Raw genomic sequence first — 25,184 nt, forward strand, 5'->3', positions numbered from 1 at the left:
GATGGTTGTAGATGTGTGATATTATTTCTGAGGGCTCTGTTCTGTTCCATTGGTCTATATCTCTGTTTTGGTACCAGTATCATGCTGTTTTGGTTACTGTAGCCTTGTAGTATAGTTTGAAGTCAGGTAGCGTGATGCCTCCAGCTTTGTTCTTTTGGCTTAGTATTGTCTTGGCAATGCGGGCTCTTTTTTGGTTCCATGTGAACTTTAAAGTATTTTTTTCCAATTATGTGAAGAAAGTCATTGGTAGCTTGATGGCGATGGCATTGAATCTATAAATTACCTTGGGCAGTATGGCCATTTTCATGATAATTGATTCTTCCTATCCACGAGCATGGAATGTTCTTCCATTTGTTTGTGTCCTCTTTTATTTCATTGAGCAGTGGTTTATAGTTCTTGAAGAGGTCCTTCACATCCCTTGTAAGGTGGATTCCTAGGTATTTTATTCTCTTTGAAGCAATTGTGAATGGGAGTTCATTCATGATTTGGCTCTCTGTTTGTCTGTTTTTGGTGTATAAGAATGCTTGTGATTTTTGCACATTGATTTTGTATCCTGAGACTTTGCTGAAGTTTCTTATCAGCTTAAGGAGGTTTTGGGCTGAGATGATGGGGTTTTCTAAATATACAATCATGTCATCTGCAAACAGGGACAATTTGACTTCCTCTTTTCCTAATGGAATACCCTTTATTTCTTTCTCCCACCTGATTGCCCTGGCCAGAACTTCCAACACTATGTTGAATGGGAGTGGTGAGAGGAGGGCATCCTTGTCTTGCACCAGTTTTCAAAGGGAATGCTTCCAGTTTTTGCCCATTCAGTATGATATTGGCTGTGGGTTTGTCATAAATAGCTCTTATTATTTTGAAATACGTCCCATCAATACTAATTTATTGAGAGTTTTTAGTGTGACTGGCTGTTGAATTTTGTCAAAGGCCTTTTCTGCATCTATTGAGATAATCATGTGGTTTTTGTCTTTGGTTCTGTTTATATGCTGGGTTACATTTATTGATTTGCGTATGTTGAACCAGCCTTGCATCCCAGGGATGAAGCCCACTTGATCATGGTGGATAAGCTTTTTGATGTGCAGCTGGATTTGGTTTGCCAGTATTTTATTGAGGATTTTTGCATCGATGTTCATCAGGGATACTGGTCTAAAGTTCTCTTTTTTTGTTGTGTCTCTGTTAGGCTTTGGTATCAGGATGATGCTGGCCTCATAAAATGAGTTAGGGAGGATTCCCTCTTTTTCTATTGATTGGAATAGTTTCAGAAGGAATGGTACCAGCTCCTCCTTGTATGTCTGGTAGAATTCGGCTGTGAATCCGTCTGGTACTGGACTTTTTTTAGTTGGTAGGCTATTAATTATTGCCTCAATTTCAGAACCTGTTACTGATCAATTCAGGGATTCAACTTCTTCCTGGTTTAGTCTTGGGAGGGTGTATGTGTTCAGAAATTTATCCATTTCTTCTAGATTTTGTAGTTTATTTGCATTGAGGTGTTTATTCTCTGATGGTAGTTTGTATTTCTGTGGGATCCGTGGTGATATCCCCTTATCATTTTTTATTGCATCTATTTGATTCTTCTCTCTTGTCTTCTTTATTAGTCTTGTTAGTGGTCTATCAATTTTTGTTGATCTTTTCAAAAAACCAGCTCCTGGATTCATTGATTTTTTGAAGGGTTTTTTGTGTCTCTGTCTCCTTCAGTTCTGCTCTGATCTTAGTTATTTCTTGCCTTCTGCTAGCTTTTGAATGTGTTTGCTCTTGCTTCTCCGGTTCTTTTAATTGTGATGTTAGGGTGTCGATTTTAGATCTCCGGTTCTTTTAATTGTGATGTTAGGGTGTCGATTTTAGATCTTTCCTGCTTTCTCTTGTGGGCATTTAGTGCTATAAATTTCCCTCTACACACTGCTTTAAATGTGTCCCAGAGATTGTGGTATGTTGTGTCTTCATTCTCATTGGTTTCAAAGAACGTCTTTATTTCTGCCTTCATTTCGTTAGGTACCCAGTAGTCATTCAGGAGCAGGTTGTTCAGTTTCCATGTAGTTTAGCAGTTTTGAGTGAGTTTCTTAATCCTGAGTTCTGGTTTGATTGCACTGTGGTCTGAGAGACAGTTTGTTATAATTTCTGTTCTTTTACATTTGCTGAGGAATGCTTTATTTCCAACTATGTGGTCAGTTTTGGAATAAGTGCAATGTGGTGCTGAGAAGAATTTATATTCTGTTGATTTGGGATGGAGAGTTCTGTAGATATCTGTTAGGTCTGCTTGGTGCAGAGCTGAGTTCAATTTCTGGATATCCTTGTTAACTTTGTCTTGTTGATCTGTCTAATGTTGACAGTGGGGTGTTGAAGTCTCCCATTATTATTGTATGGGAGTCTAAGTCTCTTTGTAAGTCTGTAAGGACTTGCTTTATGAATCTGGGTTCTTCTGTATTGGGTGCATATATATTTAGGATAGTTAGCTCTTCTTGTAGAATTGATCCCTTTAATATTATGTAATGGCCTTCTTTGTCTCTTTTGATCTTTGATGGTTTAAAGTATGTTTTATCAGAGACTAGGATTGCAACCCCTGCCTTTTTTTGTTTTCCATTTGCTTGGTAGATCTTCTTCCATCCCTTTATTTTGAACCTATGTGTATCTCTGCATGTGAGCTGGGTCTCTTGAATACAGCACACTGATGGGTCTTGACTTTTTATCCAATTTGCCAGTCCGTGTCTTTTAATTGGTGCATTTAGCCCATTTACATTTAAGGTTAATACTGTTATGTGTGAATTCGATCCTGTCATTATGATGTTAGCTGGTTATTTTACTCGTTAATTGATGCAGTTTCTTCCTAGCAAGGAGCATTTAGCTCATTTACATTTAAGGTTAATATTGTTATGTGTGAATTTGATCCTGTCATTATGATGTTAGCTGGTTATTTTGCTCGTTAGTTGATGCAGTTTCTTCCTAGCATTGATGCTCTTTACAGTTTGTCATGTTTTTGCAGTGGCTGGTACCAGTTGTTCCTTTCCACGTTTAGTGCTTCCTTCAGGAGCTCTTGTAGGACAGACCTGGTGGTGACAAAATCTCTCAGCATTTTCTTGTCTGTAAAGGATTTTATTTTTCCTTCACTTATGAAGCTTAGTTTGGCTGGATATGAAATTCTGGATTGAAAATTCTTTTCTTTAAGAATGTTGAATATTGGCCCCCACTCTCTTCTGGCTTGTAGAGTTTCTGCCCAGAGATCTGTTGTTAGTCTGATGGGCTTCCCTTTGTGGCTAACCCGACATTTTCTCTGGCTGCTATTAACATTTTTCCTTCTTTTCAACTTTGGTGAATCTGACAATTATGTGTCTTGAAGTTGCTCTTCTCGAGGAGTATCTTTGTGGCATTCTCTGTATTTCCTGAATTTGAATGTTGGCCTGCCTTGCTAGGTTGGGGAAGTTTTCCTGGATAATATCCTGAAGAGTGTTTTCCAACTTGGTTCCATTCTCCCCATCACTTTCAGGTACACCAATCAGATGTAGATTTGGTCTTTTCACATAGTCCCATATTTCTTGGAGGCTTTGTTCGTTTCTTTTACTTTTTTTCTCTAAACTTCTAAGAAATTCTTTTCTCTCCCAAGATCGTGAAGAATGCAGAATTTCTTCTAAAATTTTAAAATTTTATTTGTAAGATTGTTTGAATTTTCTGTGAAACTATCTCTTAGTTTGTTGAATTATTTATCCTTTCCATAGTAATTTAGAATGATACGTGTGTCATATATGCTGAGATCTCTTTCTAGGTGCTTAATTCTGTTCCATTAGTCTTACTTATCTGACTTTGTGCCAATACCACACTATTTCCATTACTAAAACTTTGTTTTGTTTTCTGATGGGAGAGAAATCCTATTTTTTTCCCCTTATTTTGCAAAATGAACTCGCTTATTTTGGAGAGTTTGCTTTTTCATACGTATTTTAGGATCACTTTGCTAAATTTAAGTAAAAAATCCTTTTGGAATTTTTATTAGAAGTGCATTTAATTTATAGATCAATTTGGGAAACAACTAGTTCTTCAGAAAATTTATAATTTTTTAATGTATTAAGTATGTTGCTCTTTGTTAGATTTATTCCTTGAAAGATTATGATTCTGTCATTACTATTGTAAATGTGATATTTTAAAAAACACATTTAGTAATTTCTGGTTGTCGTTGTATAGGAACTTTAATTTCTGTACATTGATATTGTGTATAGTAATGCCCCTGAAATTTCTTATTAGTACAATTTGTAGATTATCTTGGATTTTCTGTATTAAAAGTTTATATTATCTGAATAACATTTGTTTCTTCATTTTCTACACTTGTAAGTCTTCTTCTTTATCTTACTGCCTTGTCTAAGGCCTTCAGTACCGTGATGAATAGAAGCATAGATGGCAGACCTGTCTTCTATTGTTCTTAGCTTTAAAAGGAATGCTACTGATGAGTTGATCCATAGAATGTGGAATTTATTTATGAATTTCTAATATTGCTTACTGAATTAAAGAGTTTACCTTCCATTCATTCTTTCTTGCTAAGGTATTCATAATGAATAAGTGGTAAATTTTATCTAATGATTTTTTGTTTCAATTGAGATTGTAATTTTATTTTGCTTTAATTTGTTAATGCAATCAATTTAAATTAATAGCTTTTCTAATTGTAAACCAATGTAGTATTCTTAGGATAAAGTTGAGATAGTCATGTATTTTTAAATATATTGCTATATTTACTAATGTGTCATTTGGGAGTTTGAAAATAAGCTTATATTTGAATTAGTCTTTTTTTGTTATCCTAGTCTACTTTTATATTGATCTTATACTAATCTCAAGAATGGAATTTTAGAATTTCCTCTTTTTTTATATTTCCTAGATTTTGATTCAGATGTTTTATGAATATTTGTAAAACTCGTATAAAAATACTTGAACCTGGCCAGGCACGGTAGCTCATGCCTGTAATCCCAGCACTTTGGGAGGCTGTGGTGGGCAGATCATGAGGTCAGGAGACCAAGACCATTCTGGACAACATGGTGAAACCCCATCTCTTCTAAAAATTAAAAAAAAGTAGTTGGGCGTGGTGGCGCGTGCCTGTAATGCTAGCTACTTGGGAAGCTGAGGCAGGAGAGTCGGTTGAACCTGGGAGGTGAAGGTTGCAGTGAGCCGAGATTGTGCCACTGCACTCCAGCCTGGTGACAAATGTATTTTAAAATACATAGCTATATTTACTAATGTATCATTTGTATTTTCATTTGAGACTCCATCTCAAAAGAAGAAAAAAAAATGCTTGAATCTAAAGTTACAAAAAATTCAATCGATTTTTGACCGCTGAAAATTTCTATATATTTTTGAGTTCATTTTGTAGTTTAATTCCTCTAGAAGTTATTTTTTTCATGTTTTTAAAGCAAGTGCCTGAAAATATTCATAGTATTTTTTGATGTGTTTTAAAATTCTTTATCTGTGTTTATGATTCTCTGTTCTTTCCTAATATTGTTTATTTGTGCCTATGTTCTTTTTCTTAATTAAGATCTTTATTCTTTCCAATATTCATGGCATAATTGTTGAAAGTGTTTAAGAAAGGCAACCTGTTTTACATGAATTATTAAGTGCATTTTTAATGAGAAAAGTTTAATTTCTCAGAGAGCTGTGTAATCATTTCATTTAGGCTGCAACTCACTATTTTTTCATATTCTGATTGCAAACCAGTAATTTACTGGTTTTCATGTTATGTTTTATAAGCGTTGAATTCCTTTAGAGTGGGGCTAATGTTTGGGTATTAGAAGGGTACCTTCTTGTTTGAATAAAGATTTTCATCAAATTTTTATTCAGGAGAATAATTTTTGAAATATATGTCAAATCTCAGAAAAACCTAACATATAGGCATCCTTAAAGGCTTTTAAAATAGGAATGAGGATCATCTACAGGAAACCCTAGTGATTTGCTGTTTCCTGTTTTGTGATGTCAGATGCAAGCAGTAAACCAGGCCAGCCTATATAGCTATTGCTGCAGCTACACAGTCGAGCTTTCTTGGATTTACCTAATAATTAATGATGTCTAATATCTTTTAATGTGCTTAATTCGCCTATTTGTCTTTTTTATTCAAACATTTATTTGAATCTTTTTGCTTATGAGTTTTTTTTTCTTTTTTTCCTGATGATTTGGTTCTTTGTGTAGTCTGGATACAAGTCCTTTAACAGATGTAGGATTTAAAAATATTTTCTTGGCCAGGCGTGGTGGCTCATGCCTGTAATCCCAGCACTTTCGGAGGCCAAGGTGGGTGAATCACCTGAGGTCAGGAGTTGAAGACCAGCCTGGCCAACATGGCGAAACTCCGTCTCTACTAAAAATATAAAAATTAGCCAGGCGTGGTGACGCGCTTCTGTAATCCCAGCTACTTGGGAGGCTCAGGTGGAAGAATCACTTGAACCCGGGAGGTGGAGGTTGTGGCGAGCTGAGATCGCGCCACTGCACTCCAGCCTGGGCGACAGAGTGAGACTCTGTCTCAAAAAAAAATTTTTTTTCCCTCTAGTCTGTGGGTTATATTTTCATTCTCTTAACTGTGTCTTTCTAAAAGAAGAGCTTTCAATTTTAGTGAAATCCAGTTTATCAATTTTTTCTTTTCTGGATCACACCTTTCTGTCGTAGCTAAGATAACTTTGCTGAACTGAGGGTCAGAAAGGTAACTTCTTGCTTTCCTCTTGTAAAAACTGTCCTTTATCTGATAAATTATCTTTGTGACTTTATTAAAAAAATAAATTGAGTGTCCATTTATGTGTGGGCTTATTCTTGGACTCTCTTCTATTTCATTATGCTCTTTGTCATCTGTCTTTATACCAGTACCTCACTGTCTTGATTATTATATGTAGTTTTATAATAGGCCTTTAAAAACATTTTTTTATTTTTAAAATTTTTGTTCATTCATTCGTTCGTTCAGTCAGTCATTCAAACGCCAACTCACGCCAGATACAATAGGTCTTGATATCAGATGGTGTTTGCCTTTTAGTTTTATCTTTTTCTGATTTGTATTGAGTATTCTAGATGTTTGTATTTCCATATGAATTTTAGTACTGGCGTGTCAATTTCTAAACAAATTCAATGTTGTTTTATAATTTTAAATTTATAAGTCGTGCCCATCTTTTGCCAGATTGATACTTAATTTTTTTCTTTTTTTTTTGATGCTATTGTAACTAATAATGTGGTTTTAAATATTAATTTCCAATTGTTTTTTGCAGGAATATAGAAATACAATTGAATTTTGTATGTTGATGTTACATTCTGCAACCTTGTTAAACAACATCAGATTTTCAACATAGATTATCATGTCATGTGAACAAGGATAGCTTTGCTTCTTTCATTCCAATTTGAATGCCTTTGTTTCTTTTTCTTGCCTTGGTCTACTGGCTAGAATTTTCAATATAGTGGTGAATAGAAGTGGTGAGAGACACATCCTTGTTTTGTTTCTGATTTAGGGGAAATATACTTATACTTTCACCATTAACCTATGGTGTTAACAGTAAGTTTTTAATAGATGATTGATATCAGGTTGAGGAAATTTCCTTAATTTCCTAGTTTCTGACACTTTTTTTTTTTTTTTTTTTTTTGAGACAAAGTTTCGCTCTTGTTGCCCCGGCTGGAATGCAATGGCACAATCTCAGCTCACCACAACCTCTGCCTCCCAGGTTCAAGCAATTCTCCTGCCTCAGCTTCCCGAGTAGCTGGGATTACAGGCATGCACCACCACGCCCGGCTAATTTTGTATTTTTAGTAGAGACAGGGTTTCTCCATGTTGGTCAGGTTGGTCTCGACCTCCTGACCTCAGGTGATCCACCCGCCTCGGCCTCCCAAAGTGCTGGGATTGCAGTCGTGAACCACTGCACCCGGCCATTTCTGACACTTTTTATCAGGAATTTACATTAGACTTTTCTTAAGTCCTTTTTCTGAGTATATTCAGATAATGTGTTTTGTAAAATTTTGTTTAAAAAATTTTTTTGTTTATAGGAAGAATTACGTTGATTTATTTTTTAATGGTAAGCCAATGTTGCATTTCTAGGATAAACCTTAATTAATCATGATTTACTATCTACATTACATATGGTTGGGTTTGGTTTGCTAAAATTTTTTATAATTATTGTATTGGTGTTCATGAAAGATACTGTTCTGTAATTTTTTTCTTACTATATCTTTCTCTCGTTTTGATATCTGGATAATACTAGCTTTTAGTCCCTCCATGTTTTTTGCTTAGTGTGGCTAGAATAGGGATTGGCAAACTATAGCCCATGGGTCACATTCTACCAACCACCTCTTTTTTTCATGGCCCGCAAGCTAAGAATGATTTTCCATTGTTAAGTTGTTACATTTTAAGTGTTGTGTGTATATATATATATATGTATATATATATACACCTAAGTAATAGCCTTGATTTTGCTGGTTGGACCATAAAACCGAAAATATTTATTAGGAGAAAGTTTGCCAGTTTAATTGATTTTTTTTTTTAAAGAACCATATTTTAGTTTTCATTGGTTTTTATCTATTTTTCTTTTTCTCCATTTCACTGATGTCCTCTCTGATCTTTATTACTTCGTTTCTTCCACTTAATTGGAGTTTCATTGCTGTTTGTTTCTTAGTTTCTTAGAGTAGATGCTACAATATATAATCTGCAGTAAATCTCATTCTTTATATTTTTCGTTTCAGACATTATAGTTTTCATCTGTAGTAGTTCAACTTGGGTATCTATTAAAATTTTTTCCTCCCCTCCCCTCCCCTCCCCCTCCCCTCCCCTCCCCTCCCCTCCCCTCCCCTCCCCTCCCCTCCCCTCCCCTCCCCTCCCCCCCTCCCTCCCCTCCCCTCCCCTCCCCTCCCCTCCCCTCCCCTCCCGTCTCTTTTCTTTCTTTTCTTTCTGTCTCACTTTGCCACCCAGGCTGGAGTGCAGAGGTGTGATCTTGGCTCACTGCAATCTCTGCCTCTTGGGTTCAAGCAGTTCTCCTGCCTCAGCCTCCTGAGTAGCTGGGATTTTTTTTTTCCACTGTTGGATTAGATTATTAGGTAATATAGATTACTAATTCTATTATGTTTTATTAGAATTAAATTGGAAATCTTTGTGCAAAGCTACTGAAAAGATCATATGCTATTTTTTTCATGGCTGTTTTGCCTCTGATGTTTATTCCACCAATATTTGAAGAAAGAGATAAAAAGGAGAACCTAGACGTCTGCCACCATGCCTGGCTAATTTTCGTGTTTTTCATAGAGATGGGATTTCACCATTTTGGCCAGGCTAGTCTTGAACTCCCGATCTCAGGTGATCCGCCTGCCTCAGCCTCCCAAAGTGCTGGGATTATAGGCGTGAGCCACTGCACTCGGCCTATCTATTAAAATTTTAACATCTTTTTTATATCTTCCCTGTCTCTAACTTTTCAACATGTGAAATACAGTCATAATAACTGTTATTTCTATGGTGATTCTAACATCTGTGTCAGTTTTGAGTTGGTTTTGATAGATTGATTTCACTCTTCTTTATGGGTTATCTTTTGTTGTTTTTTTTGCAAGGCTGGTAAGTGGATTCCAGACATCATGAATTTTACTTTGTTGGTTACTAGAAGCTTTTGTATAATTTGCAAATATTCTTAAATTTTGTTATGGGATGTAGTTACGTTATTTACAAATAATTTTATCCTATTTTGTTTTTTAATAATTGTTAAGCAGGACCTAAGCAATATTTGGTCTGGGGCACATTTTCCTACTTTTGAGGCCAAATCTTTCTGAGCATTTTACCCAGCATCCTATGAATTACAGTTTTCTAGTTTGGTAGGATCAGGAACTGTTTCTACCTAATCTGTATGAATGCCGGGTACTACTTCATCTAATCCTTTTAGAGAGTTCTTTCCCCAGCCTGAGTAGTTCCTTATATGTGTGTGCTGATGAGTACTCTGCTGATTCCAAAATGGTACCTTTGCAGATTTCTGGAGTTCTCTCTCCTCTACAGTTCTCTTATTCAAACTCTGTGTTGGTCTTTTTAGACTCTTAGCTCCATTTCTTCAACTCAGTGAATGTACTGGCTCCATCTGCATTTCCCCTCCATATACTGTGGTCTGGAAACTCTCTGAATGCAGTAAGCTGGAACAGTCATAGGGTTGTCATCATTTGTTTTCCTTCTCTGGCGATCACTGCCCTTTGTTGCTTGATTGCAGTTTTATTAGGTCATTGTTTAATACATTTCATCTGGATTTTGACTTGTTTCAGGCAGGATGGTAAATATCTTGGCTAGAAGTGGATGTATCTGTACCTTTGGCGTGGTGAATATGATAAGAAAGCATTCTGTTCCCTAAGTATTCAGAAAAGAGAGTGTTCATGCCTATTAACTCTTTTCTGGATGGAGTTTGGAAAGAATAGTTCTTCTGTATTGTTTTTTTTTTTTAGAGTGATTTTTCCAGTACTTTTCTTTTGTACAGTTTTTTTTTCACAGTTGGATTAGATTATTAGGTAATATAGATTACTAATTCTATTATGTTTTATTAGAATTAGATTGGAAGTCTTTGTGGAAAGCTACTGAGAAGATCATATGCTATTTTTTTCATGACTGTTTTGTCTCTGATGTTTATTCCACCAATATTTGAAGAAAGAGATAAAAAGGAGAACCTAGACATAATCTTTCTATTGTCAATTTTTCTATCACTAAAATATGTTCTGAAAAAGGACATTCCTGTCCTATGGCATATTGCTGCCAAAATAAATCCCAAGAGACTGAAGTTTTATTCTAGTTTCAAATTGTTTCCTAGAAACCAGCCACCTAATTCAGAAAGAGATTAAGAGCCAAATCTTAGCAACATAACTTTTAAAAACTGTATCCAGGACATGCCTCATTTGTGTATGTATGCATGCTCATAAATTGGGTAATTGTGCACCTAACTACTGTATTCATTTTATTATTCACTCTGTGCTTATACAAATGAAGGCTTTTTCATTCATATTCTGTAGCCTTGGACACTCCTGATTGAAAGATAGTTACTTTTTATGCTCCTGTTCAGTGTTAATGCATACAATTTTACAGGAAATTATAAAATGTCTCCACTTACTTTGGTATAGCTGTAACAATAGCTACTTTATTAAACATGTTTTCTGAAGTAGTGTAGGTAATTGACAGTTAATTTGGCTTTATCAGGTTATATAAAAAATGTTAGAGAAGCTATAAAAAAAACCTTTTGTATCAGAGTGTTTGCATCAAAAGGCTATGTTGGCTGGGCGCGGTGGCTCATGCCTGTAATCCCAGCACTTTGTGAGGCTGAGGTGGGCGGATCACTTGAGGCCAGGAGTTTGAGACCAGCCTGCCCAACCTACTGAAACCTCGTCTCTACTAAAAATGTAAAAAAATTAGCCAGGGATGGTGGTACATGCCTGTAATCCCATCTGCTCAGGAGACTGAGGCACGAGAAGCATTTGAATCTGGGAGGCAGAGGTTGTGGCAAGCCAAGATCCCATCACCGTACTCCAGCCTGGGTCACAAATTGAGACTGTGTCCAAAAAAAAAAAAAAAAAGACTCTGTTGACATCTGATTTTAGGTTCTGCCAACTATAATTTAAAACTTAAGTTCCCTTAAACTGGTCATGATGGTAAGAATAGATAGCCCAGACTTTTTGAGATTACAGCTCATCTCTAAAATGACAAAGCTCAGATATAATAGTAGCCTTCATAAAATTTATTACCAGACACTGTGCTAAATACTTTTACAGACGTTTCCTCATTTAAACAGACTTTGAAAGAAAAATCAGTGATTTAATCTTTAGGACAATTTTGTAAAAGGATCAATATATGTATGTATTAATTTCCTATTGCTACTTTGACAAATACCACAAACTTTATGGCTTAAAACAACATAAATTTATTCTCTTAGAGTTTTGGAGGCCAGAGATCTGAAATGAGTTTCACTGGGCAGAAACCAAGGTATCAGGAGGGCTGGATTCCCTAGAGAAGCTCTAGAGGAGCATCTAGGGTTTCTTTTTCGTTCGTTTGTTGGTTTGTTTGCCTTTTCCAGTTTCTGAAAATGAGTTCGTTGCTCATGGTTGCTTCTTCCATCTTCAAAGCTAACAGCCACATAACCTTTTCCTCTTTTGTAGTAAAATCTTCTTCTACCTTCCTCTTATGAAGACATTTGTTATTACAAAGTGGCTCACCTAGATAATCTGATCTCAAAATCCTTAATTACATGTTCAGAGGTTTTTTTTTTTTTTTTTTTTTTTTTTTGCCATATAAAGTAATATTCACAGGTTTCATGATTAGGTTATGGATATCTTTAGGAGACCTTTGTTTAGTCTAGCACAAAATTGTATTATGTACATCAAAGTGGAATACGATATACTGCCATAAGTCACATAAAAACAAAACAGGAACAAGCACAGTTTGGAATTAAGTTGAACAGAGAGGTCGATAACATATGTAAAAGATCTTGGATTGCTGTTCCATGTTCCAACATTTTATATTATTGACTGATTGTTTTTGTTGCTGATGGAAATGAATAGAACAATAATCTTCAATTTTTTATTTTTATTTTTTTGAGACAGGGTTTCACTCTGCTGCCTATGCTAGAATGCAGTGACATGATCATAGTTCATTGTAATCTTGAACTATGGTTCAAGTATGGTTCAAGCCATTCTCCTGCCTTAGCCTCCTGAGTAGCTGGGATTACAGGCACACACCACCATGTGCCCAGCTAATGTTTTTAATTTTTGTAACGACAGGGGATTGCTGTGTTGCCCAGGCTGGCCATGAACTCCTGGGCTCAAGTGATCCTCCTACCTGGGCCGCCCAAAGTGCTGGGATTACAGGCATGAGCTACTACACCTGGCCCAATTTTTTTCTGATATGTTTTATCTTCTACTCTTGTCTTTCTTTTTTCTATATAAGACCAATGCTTAGTAGTCTAATGTCATGAATAGAAAGACATATTTACATAGTCTGATATTGTAATTAATTTAGAAATACATTATATTTGATGTTTCAGCATGTCCTTAGATATGTGTTCAGATATGCTTCCTTATTCCCTTTAAGCCTGTTCTGTACTTTTTCCTTCACTTTTGTTACTCTCAATGCTAATGAAAAATTGACTGTTTTGCCACTGATGGTGGTACTCTAAGTAATGGGATGAAAGATTCTAGGAAACAGCTCTAGAGGTTTGTTAACTCCTAGAAGATCGTAGATTATTATTTTCTGTTTTTCTTTATTGTCATTTCATTGGTTAATCCTATACCTTTGAAGAAAAAAATCCATTTGGTACTTCTTTTGTGCTGTATGGCTCAGCAACTTATGGAGTTTACAGTATAAATGTTTTAGCAAAATGAGCTTGTATTTTGTTGCACAGTTTAAAAGCTAAATGTTTACATTTTCTTGCCTAAACTACAGGATACCAGAAGGCCCCATTGATCAGGGGCCAGCTATAGGAAGAGTACGTGTTTTAGAAGAGCAGCTTGTTAAGGCCAAAGAACAGATTGAAAATTACAAGAAACAGACCAGAAATGGTAAGTGATTACACATTGTTTTTCCCTCCTCTGTATATAGGCTTTAGCACAAATAATCGAAAGTTTCTTTTTATCAAAATGTTGGAAATGCTACGACCCTCTGTTCTTTGACTGCAGGTCTGGGGAAGGATCATGAAATCCTGAGGAGGAGGATTGAAAATGGAGCTAAAGAGCTCTGGTTTTTCCTACAGAGTGAATTGAAGAAATTAAAGAACTTAGAAGGAAATGAACTCCAAAGACATGCAGATGAATTTCTTTTGGATTTAGGACATCATGAAAGGTACAATTCTCCTTTCATATTTTATTTGGGCTTTAGAAAAGATTATAATCTAAGAATGAGAAACAGACTTGTTAACCCATCTGTTGAGTGGTAAATATTAATAGCACCTACAATATTTAAGAGGAGAAGAGTACCTGAGGTCCCAAAGGATGGTAATTGCCAAGTGCAGTTCATCAACCAAAATATACCACCAGAAAGTATTCATTAAAATGTATTTCTAGAAATCTTTATATTCTAAATAAATTCTGAAGGTAGTGATGCCAGCCAACAATACATTAAAACATCTTTCTATAAATGTTCTTTATATATAATCAGTATTTGAAGCGGAGTATGCAGTTTTGCATTCCGGTACATTGGAACTCATACTGAGTGAGTCCAATGGTTACATTTCTAATTTAAACATAAAAAACTTTAAAATAGCATTATTCTAATGAAAGGTTAACAGTTTTTTTTTTTTTTTTTTCTCTAAGTAAAAAGGAGCATTCTGTTCATTGTTCATTCATTAGTTGCTGGAAAGAGGAACCTGAGATCTGCCTGGTTAAATTTGTTTCTCCTATGCACACATTGCTAAATAATACGAAGTTTATCTTCCACAGAAAAGAAAACATTTTGGCGTTGTTGTGTTCATGCAGAACAAAATATATCTGAAAATCATTATAAATGCAGTGAAACCTGTCTTTAGGCCTATTATATTTAAAGTCTATGTTCCCAGTAGGATTCTGATGGCAATTACTGTCTCATTAGTGAACAATAAAAGAAAAATTGTTGTATTAGCACAACCTACTACTGTGAAGAGGAAAAGAATTACCCCATACAAATAAGAGATTTCATATTTATTAACATCAGCAGTAATATTATAATGATTTTGAAAAATTGCTTGGTTGTTTTAGGTGAAATTATAAATAAAAATCTGTCTATTGGAATCATTTTAGCATTAATGAATCTACAGAAATATGATAGCATGGATTTCAAGGGGCAGTGAATTATTAGGCCACACATTGGACAGACTCTTTGATATATTTAGCCCCGCTTGCAGTAACGCCATACTTAGACCACTAAACCAAATGCTGACTAATTCTGTCCTTAATATTTCTCTACCCTAAAGCTGATTCTAGGCACGAAGCTTCTCTTAAAAGGAATTTTGTGCTTGTGTTCTTTGCTTATCACAGTTTTGTAGGACAATTCAGATCTGAAGAGCATTTGACTTAGGTGGACTATGCTGTATGTAAAGGAGAATTTTGGCCACTGACTTCTGATGGAAACTTTAATTTTAAGATTTGAGCAATTGGGCTGGGCGTGGTGGCTCATGCCTGTAATCCCAGCACTTTGGGAGGCTGAGATAAGCAGATCTCTTGAGGCCAGGAGTTTGAGACCAGCCTGGCCAACATGGTGATACCCCATCTCTACTAAAAACCCCGTCTCTACTAAAAATACAAAAATTAGCCAGCCATGGTGGCGCATACCTGTGAGCCCAGCTACTCGGGAGGCTGAGGCTCGAGAATCACTTGAACCTGGGAGGCAGAGGTTGTGGTGAGCGGAGATCATGCCACTGTACTCCTGCCTGGGCAACAGAGCAAGAGTCTGTCCCAAAAAAAAGAGTTGAGTAATCAGATAACTTGAGAATTCAATTTTCCAGTCTTTTTAAAAATTAAAATAATTCATATGTGTGTGTGTGTATATGTGTGTGTGTGTGTGTGTGTATATATATATATATATATATTTTTTTTTTTTTTTTTTAAAGATGTGGAGGTCTTTCTATGTTACCCAGGCCAGTCTTGAACTCCTGGTCTCCAGTGATCCTCCTTCCTCAGCCTCCTAAGTAGCTGGGATTACAGGCATGGGCTACCATGTCCAGCTGAATTGAAATAATTCTTTAAGGAATTATTTTGTAAATATTAATATAATTTGTGTTTATAACTCGCATATGTTTTGTGACCATATGTACAAATGAAAAGTGAATAGTAAGTGGGCCCCTGAGAAACTGATATAAATCAATTTTCCTTTTTTTTTTGTTCTTGTTGAATTATTATGATTCCTTACAGTGCCGTTTAGCATATGTTAAATAATGGTAGTTCATTGAAAACAAAAATGGTAAGTAAAGGTACCCAAGTCAGTTTATTTTCCTGTCTTAAACAGAAATGACAATCAACCTGGGACATAACTTCATAGGGTAGTAATTTAACTTCAGGAAGCCAGATTAGAATCCAGTAATACAAATAATGAGCAAAACACAATCAAACATTAGAGAAATAACCCTTAAACTGATGGATGTACAAATAGAAAGGATTTTTATTATATAGAATATACCCTTTTACTGACCATTTTCAAGATACTTAAGTGTAAGAATTAAAACAAACTTTTGCGTTCGCCTCTGTTAATTTTTATATGATACAAAAGTCCATTTTATTTTTACATGAGCTCAAATTATAGTGTATAGGTTTCTAGGTCTGTAGCTGGGACCATAGTCAGTGAGGCTGCCACCTGGGTATGGGCCTGCCTTCTTAAAGAGCCCTCCTGAGTCTTGGGCTCTATTAGGGTTTTGCAGCCTTCTACCTACATTAGAAGATTATTAGCAGATTATTGAACTTGAGTAGTTCGTTGTGGGAGCCCCTGATTTGTAGCCAAATTTGACAGAGTGTGGGTACCCTGGCCACTTTGTACTTGCGATGGCATCTGAAGTAGGGTGTAGTATTATGGAACTGAGAGGTCTGGGCTAATTCTGGGTAGTTCGTGTCACTACCTAGTAGGTGTCCACAGAGATTTGGAGAATTATCTGATGTGGAAAACGCATGCATTTGGTGTCAGAAGTGTTCTGTGGTGAAAAACAGATCATAATAGTAGTAGTAATACTAAGTGATGCTAAAGTTGCGGTCTTTGAGAACTACAACTACAGACTCCCTGTTTCTGTTTGTGAGTTCACTACTGATGCCTGTGTTTCCTGGTAAAAATCACATTTCTCTGTAGGTTAGTGACCTCATCAGTGAGCTGTGGGGGGAAGACGACTCCTTTGTTGCCCACTTGAAGCTGTTTCCTTGTAGTCAGGGCACCATGTTTTCTCTTCTGGAATCTGGCTCCTGTTGTTCATCACTTGCATTACCGGGCATTAAAATGCAGCCTGGGGGCCAAATATCATATTGGTTCTAAGATTCAACTCACCTGAGATTTTTAGCAAAACACTTTATTTCCTTGATTGACCTTGATAGCTAATAACTAGTAGAGCCTTATCTGCCTGCAACCACAGTTGGTTAATCAACTCATAGTAATTAGTAATATTCTTGGGCTTTTATAAGCTTTTACAGGCTGTTTAAGAATTTAGAGGTGTTGATGGTATAATAAATATAGAGTAGCATAGTAATTATTGTCTGCTATATTGATATCAATTTTTAGCATCACTAGATTTTTAAATGATGATTTCATTCTAGTGATTGCATATGACCATTCTTCCCAGTAATACAGTTAAATATATTTGTAGCTTTTGATATCATTGACCATGAATTGACCCGAGCCTACCTCTTTGCAATAGAGAGAATTAAGTGGTTTAGAGTAAGTATTTTTGCCATTGTGGTTTTATTATTTATGTAGTATTGTAGGTTCAGTGCTTGGATTTATGGCAGTTTAGATGTGTACCTCAACCTCTAAGCATATCATGGAGTCTTGTCTTATCAACCTTTCAGGCCGATGCAGAGAGAGACATGTTTAACTTAATCACTGCTGCTCTGATTATTTTTGTCATCTTCATATTGCCAGATACCAGTTTATGAAAAGGGTACCAAAGCTGCTGCTTTCTGCTTTTTAAATTACCACAGTTTTAAAAAATTTATTCGTTTATTTTATTATTTCTTTTACCAAGTCCTGTTTATGGTAATTTATAACAATTATAAAACTTCAAACTAAAATACAGGAGATGAGCCATTTTTCAACTGTGTTGACCGAAACTATTGAAAAACAATCTGATAAAGTAGCAATCTCATCTCCCCTACCTAGTTTGCATCATCTCATTATCAGTAACATATAGGGCAGCTTTGCTTAGACTAAATGGTGTTCTCCAAAAAGTGAACGATACTTATGTTAATTATGCTGATTTGCTAATGTCCAAAAAAACATTGTGGGGGATTATGTAACAAAGGAAATGACTTTGACTCAAATAAGGGGTACAGTGGGAAAGATTGATAGGTTAATAGCTTACAGATTTTTTTAAGTGTATCATTTTTTAAAGTTTATGATCATAGTTGTTGTTGCCCAGTAGCTTGTATTTTCATTCTCTTTGGAAGGTCCAATAATTGATATTCCCATTCGTGAAAAGTTGAGTTTGGTGAACCTTCAAACCTTCTATTCTTTGTGTTTTGTTTTATACACACACAAACACACAGAGAAAGAGAGAGAGGAAGGGAGGAAGGAAGATCTTACTAAGTTGAGATGTGGTTTGAGACTTATATTAAGCTGGAATGTGGATATTCTTTCTTGAATTTTGGATTTATTTGAACAAAATGTTTTTGTATGATTGTCTTTCTTCTAAGGAATCCAAGCTTATTTTCAAGTGGTGCTAGAACATTAATCCTAATATTCATGTGCAAAGGGATACATATCTTTATGAAGTCATCCTTATTCTGCTCATCACGTAGTCTCTATCAGCCAGATAATGATTTTTCATCTCCTGTAATGGAACACTGTCTCCTAAAATAAAGTTTGCATTAGAAGAAGAATCTCCAGGTGGAAAAGGGTGTTTTTCATCTAGTGGCTCTAATCCTGTTTTGCTTCCTACTACCACACATCTTTTGGGTGTGATTTCCAAACTTAAGAATGATTTTACATTAAAAATAATCACTTACTAAGGATTTCTTATATGCCAGTCACTATGATAAAGGTTCTGCATTCATTATGTTATTTTATCAGCACAATAGTCCTACAAGGTATACATTATTTGTTCCTTTTTTTTGTTTGTTTGCTTGCTTGCTTGTTTGAGACAGAGTCTCGCTCTGTTGCCAGGCTGGAGTGCAGTGGTGTGATCTCGGCTTACTGCAACCTCTGCCTCCCGGATTCAAGCGATTCTCCTGCTTCAGCCTCCCTAGTAACTGGGACTACAGGCGCAAGCCACCATGCCCAGCTAATTTTTGTATTTTTAGTACAGACGGAGTTTCACCATGTTGGCCAGGATGGTTTTGATCTCTTAACCTCGTGATCCATCCACCTCGGTCTCCCAAAGTGCTAGGATGACAGGCGTAAGCTACCATGCCTGGGCTATTTGTTCCTTTATTTATTTATTTATTTATTTATTTATTTATTTATTTGAGATGGAGTTTCGCTCTTGTTACCCAGGCTAGAGTGCAATGGCACGATCTCAGCTCACTGCAACCTTCGCCTCCTGAGTTCAATGGCACGATCTCGGCTCGCTGCAACCTCCGCCTCCCGAGTTCAAGCTATTATCCTGTCTCAGCCTCCTGAGTATCTGGGATTACAGTCGCCCGTCACTACACCTGGCTAATTTTGTATTTTTAGTAGAGACGGGGTTTCTCCATGTTGGCCAGGGTGGTCTCTAACTCCTGACCTCAGGTGATCCGCCCACCTCGGCCTCCCAAAGTTGTTCCTTTTTATTTTTGAGACGGAGTCTCACTCTGTCATCCAGGCTGAAGTGCAGTGGCACGATCTTGGCTCACTGCAACCTCCGCCTCCCAGGTTCAAGTGATTCTCATGCCACAGCCTCCGGGTAGCTGGTACTACAGACATGTGCCACCACACCTGGCTAATTTTCATATTTTTAGTAGAGATGGGATTTCACCATGTTGGCCAGGCTGGTCTCAAACTCCTGACTTCAATGATTTGCCCACTCCGGCCTCCCAAATTGCTGGGATTACAGGCGTGAGCCACTGCACCTGGCTTAGTTCCTTTTTTATAACTAAAGTTATATTCAGTTCTAGAGAAATTAGGTGGCTTAACACAGGCCAAGTAACAGAATGGTTTTACTCCAAAATCCTTTCTCTTAATTGCTAAATACTTAGCTTTTCTGAGCTTTTTCTCTTCTACATACTGGGATATAATTCCTGTAGCACAGCATTGTGATGGTTACATGAGGGAAAATATATAAAATACTTCACATAGTGCTTGACACACTATAGATTCTAGTAGGCTCTGGTCAGACCTATTAATACATTAGGAAAACTTAACTCTTAGACTCTGCAGAACTGGCAGAGATAAAGGCAGATTATTGAAAGACTCAATAGGAAAAATGTTAAGGCCTGGAAACTAAACGTAAGCCTAGTGGACATCACTCACCAAAGTAGCATAATTGTTGTCTTATATATGATAGTATAAGCTATTTTTGTTGTCATCTGTCTGGAATTTTCCCCACCCGTGTCAGTGGTCAAGATGGTGGCATCCTAAAGTTCCTCCTCGAGATAAGGGAGACAGCAAGGAGCTTTGTTTTCTTGCCTGTCTCCTGGTCATGTTTTCATCCTTAGCATTGCTTATTTTTGCTGCAGGAGCAAACTGAAGTAAAAACAGTTTTGGACAAAACTCAAGTAATTTTTCTTGCCCATGATGCAGATTTGCCCATGGATTTGACTTTGAGAGTAAATCTTAGTCACATTTACCCTCATAAGTGTTAATTCCTTCACCTTCTTGCCTGGATTCCATCTCTGTGCTGGCCCTTAGAGGGAACTTCTTCTCTCTCTCTCTCTCTTTTTTTTTTTTTTGAGGCAAGGTCTCTCTCTGTTACCCAGGCTGGAGCACAGTGGTGCAAAAACGACCTGGGCTAAAGCGATCCTCCTGCCTCGGCCTCCTGAGTAGCTGGGACTATAGGCATGTGTCCTTGCGCCCAGCTAGATTTTTTATTTTTTGTGGAGAGGGGGACTTGCTATGGTGCCCAACTCGGTCTTGAACTCCTGTGCTCAAGTGATCCTTCTGCCTTAGCTTCCCAAATTGCTGGGATTATAGGCGTGAGCCACCACGCCGGACCGAACTTCTCTCTTTAACATTTTGAATCAGGTGTAAACAAAAAGCCCTCTTTGTGTTTCGTTCCTCAGTGGCATAGAGGCAGACTAGAAGTCTTTTTTTAAAAAAATAGTTTTGTGACTATTAAAATAGAAAAATAGAGAAATTAGCAGAAAATACAAAGAACATAAAACATAACCAATTTTTGAAATAGAGGTCTTAATACCTGCCATAGGTGACTTGCTTTCAGATTCATAAATTCTATTCTACTCGGCCGGGCACGGTGGCTCACGCCTATAATCCTAGCACTTTGGGAGGCCGATGAGGGTGGATCACATGAGTCCGGGAGTTTGAGATCACCCTGGCCAACATGGTGAAATCCCATCTCTACAAAAGTACAAAAAAAGAAAACTCATCAGGCATATAGCTCATGTCTATAATCCCAGCCACTCGGGAAGCTGAGACAGGAGAACTGCTTCAACCCAGGAGGTGGAGGTTGCAGTGAGCTGAGATCGCGCCACTGCACTCCAGTCTGGGTGACAGAGCGAGACTCTATCTCAAAAAACAAAAAGCAAACAAACAAAATTCTATTCTACTCAGTGTCTTCAGGCAACTTTATTGTATCCTCAAATGGCCAGCACTATTTTGCTGGTCCCTTGCCTAGGTTTGTTATTTCCCAAACCTTGACCTGGTCTCATACTAGATCTTTAGTATGCCCACTTACTAGATTTCTTGATATGTTCATAGTCAAAACCACAACAGCCAGATTCCCTGATTTCTGGGACTCTTCTAGGAGATTTGGTTTCAGGGTACAGTTACTGAAAACCCAGGGCTTCTGCAGAATGGTTTTGAGTCACCATGATTCCCTTGCTGATTTGATTGTCCTCTTGTCTTTGGCCAAAAAATACATACTGCAGGATAATAACTTTCAAAAATAATTGAAACAGTAAAGAACTAGTTTGAATTTAAGGTTGTATCCTGGACTTGATTGTCTTCCCTCCATGGTCTCCAACAGAGAGGCCAAGAAACACAAGATTTTAAAAACAAGCTTAATTTTAGTGGACCATGAAGTTACAGTAACTTATATTGATACCCTGACTGCATTATCACAAAAAATTAGTGTAGTCTTTTTTTTTTTCTTTGATGTTTGGTCTTCTAGTTGCTTGGTTATTCTGCTTTCTAGATAGAGACAGATGAATGTGATTAATTAATTGCCAAGACTTAGTACTGATGTAAACTTGGTAAAAACATTGACATAAACTAATTTATTTTAAAAAGTAGAGATCAGTTTTCATTCTCAATGGTAAAGGAATGTCTTGATTTCTATGACAAGAAAGTATAAACCATGCTAATGCTTATATTTCAAGGGACTCTTCTCTTTAAATTAGACCTAATGCTGTTTTTACCTCCTTGAGGCTATATGATGGTTGTCAATGAAATGTAATGCTTTTTGTTTCTCTATGTGTTCATGTGCATGCGTGCACCCATGTGCATGTGTGTAGTGACACGTTTAACATAAAACTAAGAGCATATTGAATTTCCTTTTTTCCTTTGACAGATATTTGCTGATAAACTGGTTATTCCACTGTATGACATCTCCAGAACGATACTGTTATTTAAAACAGACTTGTGCCAGCGCAGTGGCTCACACCTGTAATCATAGCACTTTGGAAGGCTGATCACCTGAGGTCAGGAGTTCAAGACAAGCCTGACCAACATGGTGAAACACTGTGAATACTATAAATACAAAAAATTAGCCAGGTGTGGTGGTGCATGCTTGTAATCTTAGCTACTTGGGAGGCTGAGGCAAGAGAATCGCTTGAACCTGGGAGGAGGCGGAGGTTGCAGTGAGCTGAGATTGTGCCACTGCACTCCAGCCTGGGCAACAAGAGTGAAACTCTGTCTCAAATAAATAAATAAATAAATAAATAAATAATGAATTAATGTGAAGTTGAGACTTGCAACAAGTTTTGTGATTACTCCTATTTGATAGGTAGGAAAAAACAAATGACCACATTCTATTATGATAAAACCTATGAAATATAAAGAATAATAAGTGTGATGAGGGTGATGGGAAAGAGGCTTATGAAACTGAGAATATGTTTTAAATGAACTTTTAGGCTGGGTGCGGTGGCTCACAATCCCAGCACTTTGGGAGGCTGAGGCGGGCGGATCACGAGGTCAGGAGATCAAGACCATCCCGGCTAACACGGTGAAGCCCTGTCTCTGCTGAAAATACAAAAAATTAGCCGGGTGTGGTGGTGGGCGCCTGTAGAGCTACTCGGGAGGCTGAGACAGGAGAATGGTGTGAACCCGGGAGGCGGAGCTTGCAGTGAGCCAAGATTGTGCCACTGCACTCCAGCCTGGGCGATGAGCAAGACTCCATCTTAAAAAAAAAAAAAAAATGAACTTTTAGCTGAGCCCTGTAGCCCTATTATAGTTAAAGACTTCTGTGTTTCCATAAGCAACTCACAGTTTCATACAGATAGTGACTTTCCTCCTCAGTAACTATAAAAAAAAAATACTGTAGTCTACATAATAGTCCATAGAGGACTCAGTTTTATAGTATGAAAAAACTTAAAAGTTGAAACTTTGCCTAGTCTATAAGACTTCAGGTTAATTTCTGGCATTGTAGGTTTGGTTTTTGCAGCCAAAACCTCTTTCATGAAAAGAAAATGTTTTGAATCCTAGATGAGAATAACAAATAAGAAAATGGACAAGGCATTACATATTGGCCTCTTGCCCTGTTTAAAAAGGATGAAAATGGAAGTAGATAAGCTGCAAAGTGTCCTGTATGTGATTAATGTTGACACATGAAACAGATGTCTAAAGTGCTTCACAAATGGAACTGTTGTTCCAAAGCATTGTTCAAAGTTGTTCCACTATTAATTTAGGATGAATAGTCTAAATGTTGGCTGAGATTTTTAATTTTTAATTGAATTAATAGTTTCACTTTATTCAAAAGGGGCTATTATCACGGATTCTCTGTTAATCATGTGTACTTCTAATGGCTTTCTGTGATAGTAAATAAGACTTTCCTGTGGGCTGCCATTGCATTTTTACTAAATAGTTTAGCATCTAGTTAAGAATCAGGAATAAAAGAGTACTAAGACTGTGTCACATACTCTTAGGCAAATTACAATTGTTGAGGGCATGTTTCTCTGTCTCTTAAGTGATTCCTTCTCATTGATCAATCCCCTTCTTCAGGGTGTTATAGGGAACTCACTATTGGATCATTTTTATGATTGATCATCAGAACCACGTTACTGTTACCCACATCTAATGGCTCCTTCCTCTTGGTAGTAGAATTATTAGTAGATGCTCTTCAGACACAATGGAAAAGCTCAGAAACAACTCTCTGAGGGTCTCTAGCTTTAAAAAAAAAAAAAAAAAAAAAAGCGGCTACCACATGTATTACTATTTTGTGTGTCTTATCACTATGCATTTTTTTAAAGAGCTATATGGAAGGTATTTCGATACTTTGTCTCAGAGATGTCAAAATAATTTTCCTAGGACACAAAGTAGGAGGTAGAACCAAAATTGAGAAATTGGTATGTCTGGCTCCCAAAGCTCTCTCCTCTGATTCAGACTTTAATTTTTGGATATTTACATGGAGCAGAGTACACATTATTGTGCTCTGGACCTCCTCCTTTGATATTTGTTAGTGTAGTAGTTAGAAGCCTCGACTTTAGAATTCATTGCTTGGGTTTGGTTTCCTACTCTGACATTTCTCAGGTTTGTGACTTTGAGCAAATTATTTAACCTCTTAATGCCTGCCATTTCTTACCTAGTTTGTAAGATTATTGTGAGAATTAAGTGAAATAATGTAAAGCACTTAGAATAGGTGTACCTATTTATTGTTGTTGTTTTTTATTTATTGTAATACATCAGTTTTCTCTAAGTACTCTTGGAATCTCCAGATAATGCTTTATGTTTTTAGTTAATACAGTCATTGTAAGTGATTTCTAGATGTGTAATTTTTCTGACAATATACGTTTCTAACTTTATAATTTTCTTTTTTTTTTTTTTTTTTTTTTTTTTTTTTTTTGAGACGGAGTCTCGCGCTGTCACCCAGGCTGGAGTGCAGTGGCCGGATCTCGGCTCACTGCAAGCTCCGCCTTCCGGGTTCCCGCCATTCTCCTGCCTCAGCCTCCCGAGTAGCTGGGACTACAGGCGCCCGCCACCTCACCCGGCTAATTTTTTGTATTTTTTAGTAGAGACGGGGTTTCACCGTGTTAACCAGCATGGTCTCGATCTCCTGACCTCGTGATCCGCCCGTCTCGGCCTCCCAAAGTGCTGGGATTACAGGCTTGAGCCACCGCGCCCGGCCAACTTTATAATTTTCATAAGCAAATAATCCATACTCTTAAGCATGCCTTGAGCAGAGGAGTTAATACAAAGTGTTGAGAAGGGATGAAGCTGGAGCTACACCTGGGTAAGGATTATTCCCCAAACCTCTCTACCATCAAACTGGATTTGTAAAAGATAAAAA

General features: G+C 37.0%; 1 protein-coding gene across 22 annotated transcripts in view; it reads left to right on the plus strand.

Annotated features, from left to right (window-relative positions):
- The window catches only part of FUT8 (fucosyltransferase 8), a 342,625-nt gene that overhangs the window by 208,356 nt on the left and 109,085 nt on the right, over nucleotides 1–25,184 (plus strand). For all 22 annotated transcript variants that reach the window (XM_065548940.2, XM_065548937.2, XM_073997544.1 and 19 more), the window contains 2 exons: nucleotides 13,370–13,485; nucleotides 13,603–13,765. In XM_065548940.2, the coding sequence (XP_065405012.1) occupies nucleotides 13,370–13,485; nucleotides 13,603–13,765 (279 nt within the window). The remainder of the gene's footprint in view (nucleotides 1–13,369; nucleotides 13,486–13,602; nucleotides 13,766–25,184) is intronic.

This window comes from Macaca fascicularis, chromosome 7 (genome assembly GCF_037993035.2).
Source record: "Macaca fascicularis isolate 582-1 chromosome 7, T2T-MFA8v1.1".
In the NCBI taxonomy this organism is placed as follows: domain Eukaryota; kingdom Metazoa; phylum Chordata; class Mammalia; order Primates; family Cercopithecidae; genus Macaca; species Macaca fascicularis.